At 31.7% G+C, this 14,662-nt stretch overlaps 1 protein-coding gene across 2 annotated transcripts in view; it reads right to left on the bottom strand.

The window, feature by feature from the left end:
• Positions 1-14,662, bottom strand: part of LOC125063510 (ABC transporter G family member 23) — a 60,718-nt gene that overhangs the window by 9,171 nt on the left and 36,885 nt on the right. For both annotated transcript variants that reach the window (XM_047669991.1, XM_047669992.1), the window contains 5 exons: positions 13,854-13,947; positions 13,191-13,309; positions 8,285-8,403; positions 7,574-7,769; positions 2,592-2,793 (listed from right to left, as the gene is read on the bottom strand). In XM_047669991.1, coding sequence (XP_047525947.1) covers positions 2,592-2,793; positions 7,574-7,769; positions 8,285-8,403; positions 13,191-13,309; positions 13,854-13,947 — 730 coding nt within the window. The remainder of the gene's footprint in view (positions 1-2,591; positions 2,794-7,573; positions 7,770-8,284; positions 8,404-13,190; positions 13,310-13,853; positions 13,948-14,662) is intronic.

Here is a 14,662-nt window from a genome sequence, read left to right as displayed (position 1 = left end):
GAACTTCCTTTCTCCTTAATATGATTTTACTTAACCTACCTCTTTAGTACATACCAACATGGATCATTTTGCTATGCTACCCCAGAGACTGTTCGGTTTCCGGAATAAAAACTTTTTAGGTTGTTCTATGAATTTTTCTCTATATACTCGTAAACCTCAGAGTTCAAGTCATAAGATTTTATTTAACATATAAATAATTGGTCGTAGAGAAGTGAAAATTATTTATTGGTTGTATGTATTTATGTACGCTGTATCATACAAAATAAAAATAACAATTTTGAGGTGGGCACACCTTATCACTTAGGGGTTTGAAAGTAAGATAGTAGCCGATTCTCAGACTTACTGAATATGCATAAAAAAAATTATGAAAATCGGTCAAGCCGTTTCGGAACAGTATGGGAACGAACAATGTTACACGATAATTTTATATATTAGATTTTCTATTTTTTTATTTCTACTATGGGAAAAGGGCAGTGGGCTCACCCGATGTTTAGGAATACAGCTAGGAGGCTCGCGAGCTGGCCTTTTATTATGTATATTTCAAATACTCTCAATTAAGTAAATATACAAATATGTTATTGCGGAATGTATGCGGGGCTATTTTTATAGTCCCTTTTATAATACCAGTCCATTAATACAATATCTGATTCGCAGTTTCTTTGAATCGCGACTAAAATAAATCCTTTCATTAATTTTCAATCAATAATTGCTTTTAGAATTGAGAAATAATAGTTTTTCAAAAACTTGTTAAGTTTAAATTACGTTAATCATGAGTTAAAGGTCAAGGGGTACGATGCCATAATGATCTGTTCAAACGTTGTGCGCGCTAGCTACACACAAAACAGTCTCCGGACGACCTACGGAACGAATATTAGATTTACTGCTCCTGTCTTTACAATTATGAAGACCCTTAAGAAATCTAAGGATGAAATCCTATGAGAGATGCTTTTAATTTGTTTTTTGCAGTACTTTCCTAAATTTATTCTTTGTTTCTCTGTCATTGTTCCACATTAGGGTTGCCTGGAAGAAATCGCTTGTTAGCGATAAGGCCGCCCGTTGCCTTATAACTTTTGTAACATGTTTTTTTTGTATTTTTGTTATGTGTATGTTTGTGAATAAGGTAATAAAGCATAAATAAATAAATATATTCTCCTAATATTTTGTGTGCGTTCGTTCGACACATTTAAGTTCGTTCTTGTTAATAAGTTTCCTTCGTAATAGTTAAAGTTACTACTACTAGATGAAGAAAGGATTCACTAATCACTAGGGTGATCGGTGGGTACACTTTTGTAGGTACATTACATTGTAAAGTAAATGTAATGTAAGGTAAATTTAATTAAGTCTTTAATTTTCTTCCCCCTAAATGTTAAGGGTAGTCCACCCCAAATTTTTTTTTTTTAGATAAATTTATAATGTTATTAAGTCTTGTAGACATTTTATGTATTCTTGTGTGAATTTCTGTTAGTTATTATTTGTGTAAATTTTGTAAGTAAAATCAAGGTTAAATAAATTATACAGCAACAGAAAAATATTATTTAATGTTATTTAAGTAACTATTTCTTCAATCTTGCCACACTGTGTTAAAATAAATAACACATATAAAATTAAAATTTTTGCAAGTACTCAAAATTGATGTTTGGAAATTTCCATTGCGTGGGCAAAGTAGCTATGTAATATTTCGACCGTGAGATGTCTATTTTGGACGAGGCTCGATGCCTTTTAAAAGTGATATTGAAAATACTTTTAATTAATAGGCTTTTGTATAAAAAGCCTTGTATTTCCTTAGTTGAAATGAGATAATTTATTACATCTTCTTACTATGTATTTGTTATCTCTAAAAACCATTATGTTTACAAATCGATAGTTACTATTTTAAAATTGTTTGTTTTAACAAGTTCGTGGACTGTTCTAAGCAAAAGTACATTACCTAGGAGTATATAACATATATTATACAGAATTTGCACTTTTTGCAAATATAGTTATTTTACAGGGGAAATATTTATTATAATCAATATTTTCTAATATGATATATTTTTAGAAGTCACATACTTCCAAATTTATTTATAAGTCCTAAAATAACATGCATGCTTAAAAAATACAAGAAAATATGACGTCACAAATTTTACACACACACATCAATTGTATTAGAACGTAAACACAATTAGAACGTAATTACAAACTAGCAAGGAAAAAACAAGCAAACAGTAAAAAAACTCAATAGAAACTTAAATCTCATTAAGAGCGTAATGCACAAAATTACGGCAAGAAGGAAGATTGTTGTAAAATATATTAATATATTCATTAATGTTAGTAATTAAATTGTAAGAGCCAGATAGCCTATTAGACCAAAAGTAGCAGATAAGCGAGCTGTAGGTACCTATAGAAGACTTTTCTAGTAACACTAGGATTCCAAATAAAAGGAAAATTATGTAAAGGTCAGTCAGTATGTGTATTGAGTATGAATATCAAATATTTTATATAAATAAAATCTGTTGTTTATATTAGCATTTAGAAAATAAGTCACGTTTTTTACCAAAAAAGTTGGCTACATTTTATCAATTTTTAGGATAATAATAAATGAAATAACTTACACAATGCGCCTGCCTGGCCTCTTCAATATAATGGGTTGTGATGATAACAGTCTTATCACCGGAGCTGGTGATTCGCACCAGATGGGTCCAGATGGACTGTCTGAGAAGAGGGTCGACCCCCACGGTGGGTTCATCAAGGATCAGCAGTTCAGGATCGTGCATCAATGCCACGGCGAAGGAGACACGCCGCTGTTGTCCACCACTGTAATACATAATATTTTAAATATTTAAGGGAAAGATCAGCCCACGCCACGCTTTTTAAAATCTTTAGGCCTCACCAGCGATGACAGTTTCTTGCTACCAACGAGAAAATTTGGCCATTAGTAATCATATTATTTATCTATATATTAAGGGCTGATGTTTTAAGTAACTTATAAACATCTAGATGACTAAATTATAACTTTAAATTACATAGATATTCTTGAATAAGGACATCCTTGATAAATTTCCCCTTTAAACATAATACGCCTTCGTGACAATAGGCTCAAAGAATTTTTGGATTGACAAAATTTTTGGCCGTCATAACTTCGTAGAGTTTATTAATATAATTGCCTTAATTTTTCCATGACAAACAAAACACATCTCGTTCTACTTAATATGAAAGTAAATACTTATTACTTAACAGTTACATCATTCCAACATCCACTTCAAATAAGCGTGGAGATTTTACATCTACCGAGAATAATAAATAAATCACCACAGTTTGATATATTTATATCTCATATCTTTATTAAAGTTGAGAAGATCAGCTTTATTAGTATTATATGTCATATTAGAAGAAGAAGAATATTGACAGCGAAGCGTCTAATACACAATACCAATATACTCGTATTTTTATTTTAAACTGTTTATTTTTTCCCACAAAACAAATTTTAACAAATGATTCTAGCTAGTTTTCGCTAAGTTTTCGATAAGGAAGGCGATTTATATCAATATCAAGCTAATCGGGCATTCTTAGTTTTAATATATTTTAATAGATTTTTTAAATATTACCCAAAAATCGTTAAAAATATCATTTATTACCACAATATACTGAAGCCTTTTCTGTATACTGTCTAAAAATCCGTCTAGGATCAATTGTAGTAGGAGGACCCACTTGATCCTAAATCTATGCTCTTTTAATTAACTCATTTGCTATTGTGTTCAGTGTATTGTAGAAAGTATAAAATCAACTGTTAATAAGTTATTTTGCTTGAAAGTATGACACAGATTTAAAAGAGAAACGCATGATTCATCAATACATAAGAATCAGCAAATTCATTCATGAATGTATATAATGTATTAAGCACAGCAGCATTTACACAATAGTTATATGAATAATCATTGTATATAGTGAGTGATAACTTGATTTATTGAATTAGTTTTATACGTTCCAGTTGTGTATCTTTTTTCAGATACAAAGTTTTGTTTAAAACGTTTAACAAACATACTCGTTTTTATTGTTGTAATCCATTTACAGAACCCCAGCGTAACTTATTAAAGTGACGTATTGAGTGTGGAGTGTTAGGGTGGGTCCGGGATATGTGATGCACGCCTACGGAATAAAACCCAACGGGCCCATCAGCTTGGATAAGAGGCAGGGTAACAGTTTTCCGTAATCCGTACGTCCAACAAGAGCGTCTGTCCTGCCTCTACCCAACTAAAAAAATGTGCGTGTACTAGTGTACACACGTTACAAGTGAAACTTCTTTATGACCTTATTTTTCGAAAAATTATCTATAATATGCAACTTTACAGAAATTGGTTAAATAAAGTTAAATTAGATAAAGTTTAGCAAAAGGCTTTTAATATCACAGACTTGAATACAAATAATACAATTATTTCATTTTACCTTATTACCACTAAGATTATTACAGAATTTCAAAAATTGTAATAGAATTTTTAGTATCATTGTTATCGTTATTATACATTTTTGTTATTTATGGTTTAGAATCTCTTTGAATCAACCCTGGTAGGGACAAAAAAAGACGCGCGTAACGGTCAAATGTGACGCGTAACCGAAACATGTGACGCGTAACCGAAAAATGTGATGCGTAACGAAAAAATGTTACACAAATTTTTTTTCCCACCCCGATAAAGAAGTTTCACTTCAAAAACGTAACCGCTCTAACGCTTTATATGTAATGGTAATAGCATGTTTTGTTACATTACTAATAATGGTAATAAAGCGGTATGCAAACACGTAAACGATGTATTGTGTAGAGGTGTGACAAATTGACACCAATTGTAATGTAACAAGCGTGACACATTGTGACACGCACTAATTTCTGACAGGCATTAGGCATTGTTTGAGATTGCCGGCTATTACGCTGCCTTTGTTGCTAATTATCCGTGATCGATTGTGATAATCTGGCAAAATCGCTTAAACAAATTATATCAAATACTTTTTAAGGCATAAAACAACATATTTATATTTTATTAATTACTTAACGACTTAAATAAACCCAGTTATGACAAGAATATTATTACAGTTACCTGTGATTTCTAGATATCTGGTTCTATAATATTAATTGGTAATTTATCGTCAATCAAATCAATTATGAGGTTCGCACTTGCGATACATGTTTTATGTTACGGAAGTTGCACACCTTTATATTTCATGTAATAAGCCATGTAACTTCAACAAAATAAGTTAAATAAAAGCAATTTTTATTAAACATTGTTTATGGGTCTTATAATTACTTATCAGACTTTAAAAAAATATTATTCATAACCAGTTTATAATACGAGCAATTCGTGCAGAACTTCCTTAACTTAAAACTTGTGTGACAGGAGTGAGTACCACATAATGGTGATAATATCCACGTGATACATAAATTAAAGACTTACTTTTAATTAATACTAACAACATTGTCGATGTTAGAATTTAATCAATATTTTTAATAATCTGTGGCTTTATTGTCAAAATCTGTGGTTAAGTACCGCTCAACGTACTAAATCCGTGTTTTTATTCAGTATTTTATGAAATATTGTGCAATACATAGGTATGTATATTACTAGTGAGCCTTAAAATTTTGATTTGATTATATTACTTTAACTGCTTACGCAGCTTGACTGGTAAATATGTTTCTCAAGTCATTTAAAAACTGTTTTGACGCATCTTTTAGCATGTTTAGAATTTATTAAAAATTTAAATGTGTTGTATGAGGTGTTTTTTAAATCTGTAATTACGAGTAAATATTATTGTATGAGTAGAAGGCATATAGTGGATTACAAAAGGTCCTGTTTCGACTAAAAAGTCTCAAGAGTTTAATTACCTACTAGCGTAAAAATTTAAGAATATTAATATGTAAAACAAATTAATGAATATACACCGTTCTACGCCGAAGAGTTTACAAAAACCAAATTTAAATTGTCTCTGGTTTGTGACTAGCTTTGTAACGTTAAAGTCTTTGACCATCTGCAACTATAAAACCTACTTAATGATAATACGATAAATTATGCAAGAAAACAATTGTTTCATACAAAATGGTCATGAGTTTTTGGCTGGCTATTCACATTTAATGTTTAGAATTGGTAATTACTATATTCACACGTTCTACTTCAAGTATTCTCGTAAAATTAGATGTTTTAACATTTCTTAGGTTTGGAGAGAATTTCGAGATTATTTAAAATTAGAACTTAAAATTTTTGTTTGAATATCATAATGTTCAACTAGCTAACTAGCTCTTTCAGCAGACAAGAAGTCTTAGTAATTTCAAATAAAGAATAATTATTGATGTGTCCTAAACATTGTGACTAGTTTCAGCACTCGATAATAAAAAGTAAAAATACTTACATTTTTAATGACTAATTCGTAGTCATTTATTTTATTATTCATCATTATTTTTAAGACTTATTTTAACATTGATTAACAAAGACAAAAACTAGCTGATGTCATCCGACACAAGCAATAAAATTTTATAACAATGCGAAAATTAAAATTAATTGCCGCATAGTGTTTGGAAATGGTATGAAAATATTTAGCAGTATATGTTTTCCTGGTGCATTATTTAAATGTGAGATTTAAGGAAAATAGTTGAAATCATTTTTAACTAGTGTAACATGTTTTACGACTTTTAGAATAAAGAGAGGGATTGACCTTCGCAGAATCTTTTGTTCTATTTTCAAAATTACTTCGGATTTTTTAAAATCTCGCTATTAGCCTGTAGGCTGAATGGTCAAATAGCTGTCCCTATTTAAAGTATACTAAACGAAAGAGATAATAATTTTAAAGCCATTTGCCTGTTTTAGTAAAGCTTTTGTATAACTAAAGTCACTATAGTGTCTTCGTTACTCAATTTGAATCGTCATAGGTTTCTCTTAAGAGGTTTAAACCTAATAGTTTACATAATTAAGTCTTAATCACACCAGATTTCGTGGAAGTTTAAGGGAATGAGACATTGAAGTTTGTGGTTAAATTTGCCTGTCCATTACATATTATTACCTTTTAAAATTTTAGCTGGCCGTTTCATTTTGATGTTAATTAATTTTACAATTTACAGAGAGAAAAATAAAATATTAATATGTATTCGCATAACGTACATGACCAATGTCAACTTCCTTACTGACACGAGATGTTTCTTTGAAATATTATCCTTATTTACGATGATAACATCACATATTCATGATGTTTTTGTATAATATACAGTAACAAAAGTTGCTGGCAAAAGTAAAGTTATAATTAAAAAACGGATTAATATTTAAATATTATCTGTCACACGGTAAAGAACCTAACATTTTACCTAAAAATATTTAAAACGGCCTTAATGACACTTTAATACATACTTTAGTCATAATTGTAAGAATTAACTAAATTATTAACTCGCAAAGGACATGGAAAGTTACGTTTTTTATAGCGTCATAATAATATTTTTATAGCAAATATAATGTTTTAGTGGCAGACTTTAGAAGTAAAATTTATCTCTTAACAAATAGTTATTTAACACAATTCCTACAGAATCGATATTGATTGTTGAGGGTTTTAGCAAAAAAAAACATACCTCAAGTTCTTAACCATTCTATTCTCACTGGGTAGGTCAAGGAAGTCCAGAAGAAACCGCAATCGCTCCACGATCTCCCTGGTCTCCATACCGAAGATCCAACCGAAATACATCATCGTTTCTTTGATGGTGAATTCTCCATAAAGAGCTATTTCTTGGGGCATGTACCCTACTCGTTTTCCGGGAACACCGGAACCTAGTAAAAAATAAAGCTTGCTTAGAGATTTCTATACGTACATACCAATTTATTTTGTATCATACTCTCCTAATACATAAGACTTTGAATTCTTTGTTGTTGTGTCGCTCTGATATTTGACCAACCATACTGTCGAACGTGAAGTAGTACGACGTGAATTGAAGAACATTTAAACAGACATTAAAATCTGTTTATATGAAAGGTAATTATTGCACTATAGAAGGTATAATTTTATTTTAGAATTAAAGGTTAGGTTATTATTCTTCTTAAAAGATTTGATTACAAAAAATTATCAATTTCTATAAAGCAGTTATCCCTATTTATCGAACTTACTCCTTTAATATATACATAAGTCTATTCTTTATTATTTTATCCATATCAATTGAGTCACATTAAATCCAGTACTTTCAGGTATCAAACTATAAACTGAAAAAAATATACTGAAACTATAAAGTTTATACTTTATTAATATATAAACCAAGATGACTCTAAAAAGTCTCTCATAAAAAAATTACCTTTTGTGCCTGGCTTTCCACCGAGCACCCAAATATCTCCGCTATTGAGCTTCCGTCTGCCTACAATGCAGGAGAGAAGAGTCGTTTTGCCGCACCCTGACGCGCCTAGTAGACCATATCTGTAAAAATACCCGTTTAAATTTACTATCTACCAATACTTATATACTATTTTGTACATACTAAAGATGTAGAAATGTATTTATTGTTTAATTAGGAAAAAATACAAAAATTGGTGCTAGCTAGTATTTTTTGTGTAATTGATATAAATTAAATAAACATTTTATAGAAGTACATCGTGGTAGGATTTAGTATAAATAAATCAAAATAAACAATTGGCGCTACAATCTATTTAGGCCTCAGATACAAAATACCTGTTGTATGATAATTTGTTAATCTAATAGGCAAGTAGGTGATCAGCCTCCTATGCTTGACACTCGCCATTTTTGGGTCTAAGGCAAGCCGGTTTCCTGACGTTCACCGTTCGAGCGAATGTTAAATGCGCACATAGAAAGAAAGTCCAATGGTGCACAGCCGGGGATCTAACCTACGACCTCAGATGATAGTCACACGCTGAAGCCGCTAGGACTATATTGCGCTAGGATTTAATATACAGAAGTCATTTTAAAGAACATTTAAAGGGAATATCACCTTCTATCCTCCTCGTCCTATCCTATAATACATTTGATATTTTATTGTTAAGGAACAATTTTCTAAGAAAATATGGTGAAAATCTATGTTTGTTTTTATACTTTTATACTTATGTTTTAAACTTTTAAAACTACGCCAATATTCAGCTCATAAAAGGTATCTAAAAAATCTATCTAAAAGCTACTAGCACTTTTATTTTATAAAATCTAAAAATATAATTCTTCAAGGATCAAAATTAAAGGTTTCTTGACTCAGTATTTTTGTGCATTACATGACGACATCAAACCAAGGCGTTTAAGTGCGTTCCGTTCAACATATTATATTAAATACGATGCAATGTTGAAACATCCCGTCTGTCGTAACCAGACTAGAAATTTGTGCGCCAAGGCAGCCTCGGTAATTGTCGAATTGTGTGTTGTTTGATCATTTATATTAAACTAAACAAATACATTGATAGATTATGAGATTTATATCATTGTATCGAAATTTTAGGTGTCTCGTTCATAAGCATAATAGGAATGGCATAGTTTTTTGATCCTTAAAAAATATATATACTACTAGCAGATCGGCCAAGCGTTGCTGTGGCTAAGGTTTTAGTTATATTACATAGTAGTAACCTAGTCAAGGGAAACTGTAGGAGAACACCAGTCATGGGGACCACCATGCTTTTTTGGTGGTAATGCCATGAAATTGTAGCTCATTTGAAACGTTGGTACTTTCAACACAGCGCCATCTGTTGGAATTGTGACTATCAAATAATAAACAAATATTTTGCAATAAAATAATATTGCGGGTATAAATTGAGATGTAAGCTATCTTTAAAGTTAGATCAAACCGCACACGGTGTGCAAATTTGATCGAAATCGGTTCGGTAGTTTAGGAGTCCATTGCGGACAAACAACGTGACACGTAATTTATATATATTAAGATTAAGAGAGTCCAGAAAAGACATTCACACATCTAAGTTACTCAGAATATCTGAAAAATGATCAATGAAACGGACGCATAAAGGTCTTTGTACCCCATTGTACAGTTACTTTATTTACAAACCATACTATCTTCGAAGAAGCAATCCTAAGTATCTTTATCCTTCCAATAATACAAACATCACACCATTCTACGTCACACTCTATTGTTTATAACTAGGAAATCAATCATTCTTATTACCTACGTAGTAAGGGTCAAATTTGTCATCAAACCGTATTTGCTAAGTATAATTACTTGTAGAGGTTAATGTTCGTTTGTTCGCACTTGGCTTGGTGCCATCCACCCTACGTATGGAAATGAATGGAGTTTGTTGCGTCTACATAGGGTTAGTTGTCAAATATTGAAAATATTGTTTCAGCTTAAAATCACAAGTTTATATTAGTTTTACTATAGTCTTTGGTAGTGTGACTAGGCAATGAAACATTTGTAACGGATATAAACGCATATATATATTACATTGAATACATCGAAAACTCTAAAGCGCTCGTTTCGCCTTACAACTATCACGGTTAGCAAGAGACATCGGTAAAGAAGTTTTAATTAAATATTTAAATAATCACGTTCCTTTTCACGCCTCCGTCTTTGATTCTATAACTTACGCATTTATGGACACAAATTATGGAGTTAATGTATAGAGTGATTTAAATATCTATAATTACTAATAAAATATACAAACTTCTAGCCCATGAATAACCAAAAATGAAATAATATATTATTGCACCTATAGGTGCACTTAAGGCGATTGAACTTAATATTCATTCATCAATGACATAGGTTAATTGATTTATCGATTAACAGTCTATTAATATTTCATAATAATTAACGATGGAAATTATTCGTGATGATATGTCTAATTGAGTTCTATACATATGTTATAGATATTATCACGAGAAAATAATTATTTGTTCATGTTTTATGGATCTAAGGCAAGGAAAGGAAGGGGTTTCTTTGCTATGTGTTTTTTTCACCGTACAAGCGAGTGTTAGATGAGCTTATAGACAGAAATTCCATTGGTGATCAACCGGGGATTGAACCTTCGACTTTAGGGATTTAAATCGTACGCTGAAGCCACTAGGTCCATACTAGTGCTCAGTCAAACGTACTTATTGTATTATTTTGTAAATTGCTCTTCGATGTACATCCCTAAAACTGAATGCCATATGTCCACAGGCATTATCACTTGTTTATAAACTTACTCACTTGACTTAGGGTCTGTTTCACAATGTATGGATAAGTTCTACATAAGTTCCAAATTAGCTATTTATTACTTATTGGTAGGATAAACACTATTGTTGCGTTTCACGACTGTCAGATAGCGCTATTCGTCACATAAAGTCCATCTAAAGTTATGAGTCCGATGAAGTAACAAGCACAATTTTTCTTCCAAATAATGTATGTGTTGCATAGCTATTTGGTACTTTATCTATACATTGTTAAACAGACCCTTAAAGTCTTAGGGGTTACCCTAGATGGGGCAGAGGGCGTCCAGAGAAAGTCTCCATTGCGTTCGGTCTTGAGCCTCGTATTTCACCTCGCTCCAAGTCTTTCCGGCTCTCTTTGCCTCGTCTGCGACTGTACGGCGCCAGGTTTGCTTGGGACGGCCACACTTCCGATTTCCTTGCGGGTTCCAATTAAGCGCCTGCTTGGGAATATGATTGGGATCCCTTCTAATTTTGATTGGGTTTCTCGGCAGCGCTCCCAAAGTTGCTCGTTAGAATTTTTTTCAGGCCAGCAGATGCTCACAATACAGCGGTGAAAACAGCGGTTGACGAAAACTTGGAGTCGGTCCGAGATGTCTTTGGTGACCTTCCACATTTCACACGCATAGACTTGACGTTGGATCCGAATATTTTAACCTTGATGCGACGCGTCAACGTCCGTGACTACCATACAGGCCGAAGTTGTGCAAAGGTTGCTCGGGCCTTGGCAATGCGTGAAGTAAAACTGGAGGTACAGAAGAGGACATCTCTTCTGTACCTCCAGTTTCAGACACGACGCTTCCGAGGTAAACAAATTTTTGAACGCTATCCTCTACACCCATCCGCAATGGGGTGCGGTTCTCAACTCCAACACGCGTTTCTTTCGTTTTCCGGGTGTTGATTTTGAGTCCCGCAAATCCCGCTTCGCGTCCAGGTCCTCAAACTTAGATTGCATGGCACGGTGCTTATGACTTAGCAGACATAGGTCATCGGCATTATCCAAATCTTCCAAGAATGTTGGTTAATCAACACTCTATTTCGCGGCGCTTGTTCTGATGTGTGCGATGCATAATCCCGTCGAGAACAATCAGGAAAAGTAGTGGCGAGAGTAAGCAGCCTTGTCGGATGCCCGCATGTACTTGAATATCGTAAAACTTACTCAAGTGATTTTAAAATACTTTTCAGAAAATAACACAAGCTCTGTTTAATATAAGTTTTATTTTGATAAAATATAATCAGAATTCCTTAGACACATGCAGTTATAACATTACGTATCCTGAAAACTGTTCTTTATCTTGCTTATTTCTTTATAGATCAAATTAAAACTTCAGACAAATTTATACACGTGTAAGTATTATAACTAATTATTGGAAAAATACGACACAAATGACTTAATCAGTCTTATAATGGTATTTAGCAATGAAGTACAACTTGAAGGCAATGCAAACATTTTACTCATTGTATTTACAATGAAAACAAACATTGCCAAGAATGTGACGGATCGCATCACTAAGCTTTGTATTTTGTTTGATTTGTGTGAGAAACCAATGAACAAAGTATTGTTGAATAATGCATTAGGAATTGGAGAATACTAAATCGCGTCTCGCCAGTTTACTTTGAAATTTTTCACAAGGAGTTTGAACGAATTAAGGAAATGTAAATAAAATAATTTAATTATAACGACATATACCTATATTCTAAAGCAAAAGTATAGTAAGTAGTAAATTTGATGTTTTGCGTTTATATAATTTTGTGACAATTAAGTATGGACTAACTTTGTTATTAAAAGATTTCTATTGTTCTAGTTTAATCACAGTATAAACTACTACACTATGCATGTTAAAATTAATTAAGTTTAGTTTAATTATTTTATATAATTACTCAATACCTACATAATCTAGTTTACTTAATCTAGGTTTAATAACGTTTTTTCTTTTTGAGTCTAAGCTTAAATTAAATCAATATAATACATTTTGGTATATGTTCTTCGTAGTACTTGCTACGGCGTAGCGGAGTCACATACTATATCACTCCAAATTTTTGAACAAAAACTAATAAGTAAATATACTTACATTGTCCCCTTTTTGACGGTCATGTTTAGTTTACTAAGAACATGGTTCGGTCGTTTGTTGGATCCATAGTGTTTGTATGCATTCTGCACGCACACTGCCTCCGCCCGCTTTTGTAACGCCTAGAAACAAGGAAAATGCTTTAGAAGCGCTTAATTTAAGAATATATTATATATAATATATATTATATTATATTATATTATATTATATTATATTATATTATATTATATTATATTATATTATATTATATTATATTATATTATATTATATTATATTATATTATATTATATTATATTATATTATATTATATTATATTATATTATATTATATTATATTATATTATATTATATTATATTATATTATATTATATTATATTATATTATATATACAAAATCGCGACACCAATATAATGGTTATTAGTATGTACCTATGAAATAAAGAAACAGGTAAGAAACATTTTACTTGAAGCCTAAACGAACTCATGTACGATGATTGAATGAATGAAAAATTCTCAAAGATTAAAAGATATTGCTATTATTTAATAAAGTCAAATAACTCTTTAGAGGCCTTGTGAGTTCCAGTCTGATGGTTTATATTCTGCACTTAAGTAATAATTTTGTCATAGAATAACAAGGTTGTAATTATTTTGGATTAAACATTACTCACCAGTGTATTTTGTTTATCGCTTGGCGGGGAAAATTGTATCTGGCTCATCTTCGACTCCTTCTCATCGCCCAGCGGCGACGGAGGCGAGGTCTCTCTGTAATAAAACATTTTTGTTATTATTCAATTTACGCATTGCCTTATTATTATATAAATAAAATCGGTTGTCTGTAAAGTCGGTTTACTGACGATAGTTGAACGTGACGACGTCATAAGAAAATACGGATGGAATGGTTGCAGTTTTCAAAAGAAAATTTAAATTTTATTTGTTTGATAGATATTTTGGATGGATATAGAGAAGGAGGTAAATGGAAATCACAATTGAATTGATCAAGTTACATTTATTTGTACGCATAAATAAATTATGTAAATTTTTTAACGAACGAACGCTGCCGAACGCGGAGTCCGATTGTGCCTCTTTGTCGCTCGTTCTGCGCTCTCGCTTGCACTTCAAGCCTTAAATGGAACGCCTCAGAGTGAGGTAACGCCGCATGCGTCATGTTTTTTCGTGCGTGCAGCATCAACATCTTAGGATGCCCAAACTTTGGAAAAAATTTAGTAGTAGTTTAGTATTTAATAAATATAATATAATAGAAAACTAAAATTTCAACAATTCTCTTTTGCTATATTGCATGTCTCACTGTTGACTCTAATTACGTATTTAAGCTTGAAAATATATTAAGATAAAGTTTAGTATATTTTGTAATACTGTATTCGCCGTTCATGCCATGTTCACAAATATATGTTTCAGTCTCAAACCACGAGTAACATAATCTAAACTTTAGTCTAGAAATTACTTGCCATATTTAAAT

This window comes from Pieris napi, chromosome 3 (assembly GCF_905475465.1).
Source record: "Pieris napi chromosome 3, ilPieNapi1.2, whole genome shotgun sequence".
Taxonomy (NCBI): Eukaryota; Metazoa; Arthropoda; class Insecta; order Lepidoptera; family Pieridae; genus Pieris; species Pieris napi.
The sequence above is the reverse complement of the archived record's forward strand: the minus strand, read 5'-3'. Positions and strand labels throughout refer to the sequence as shown.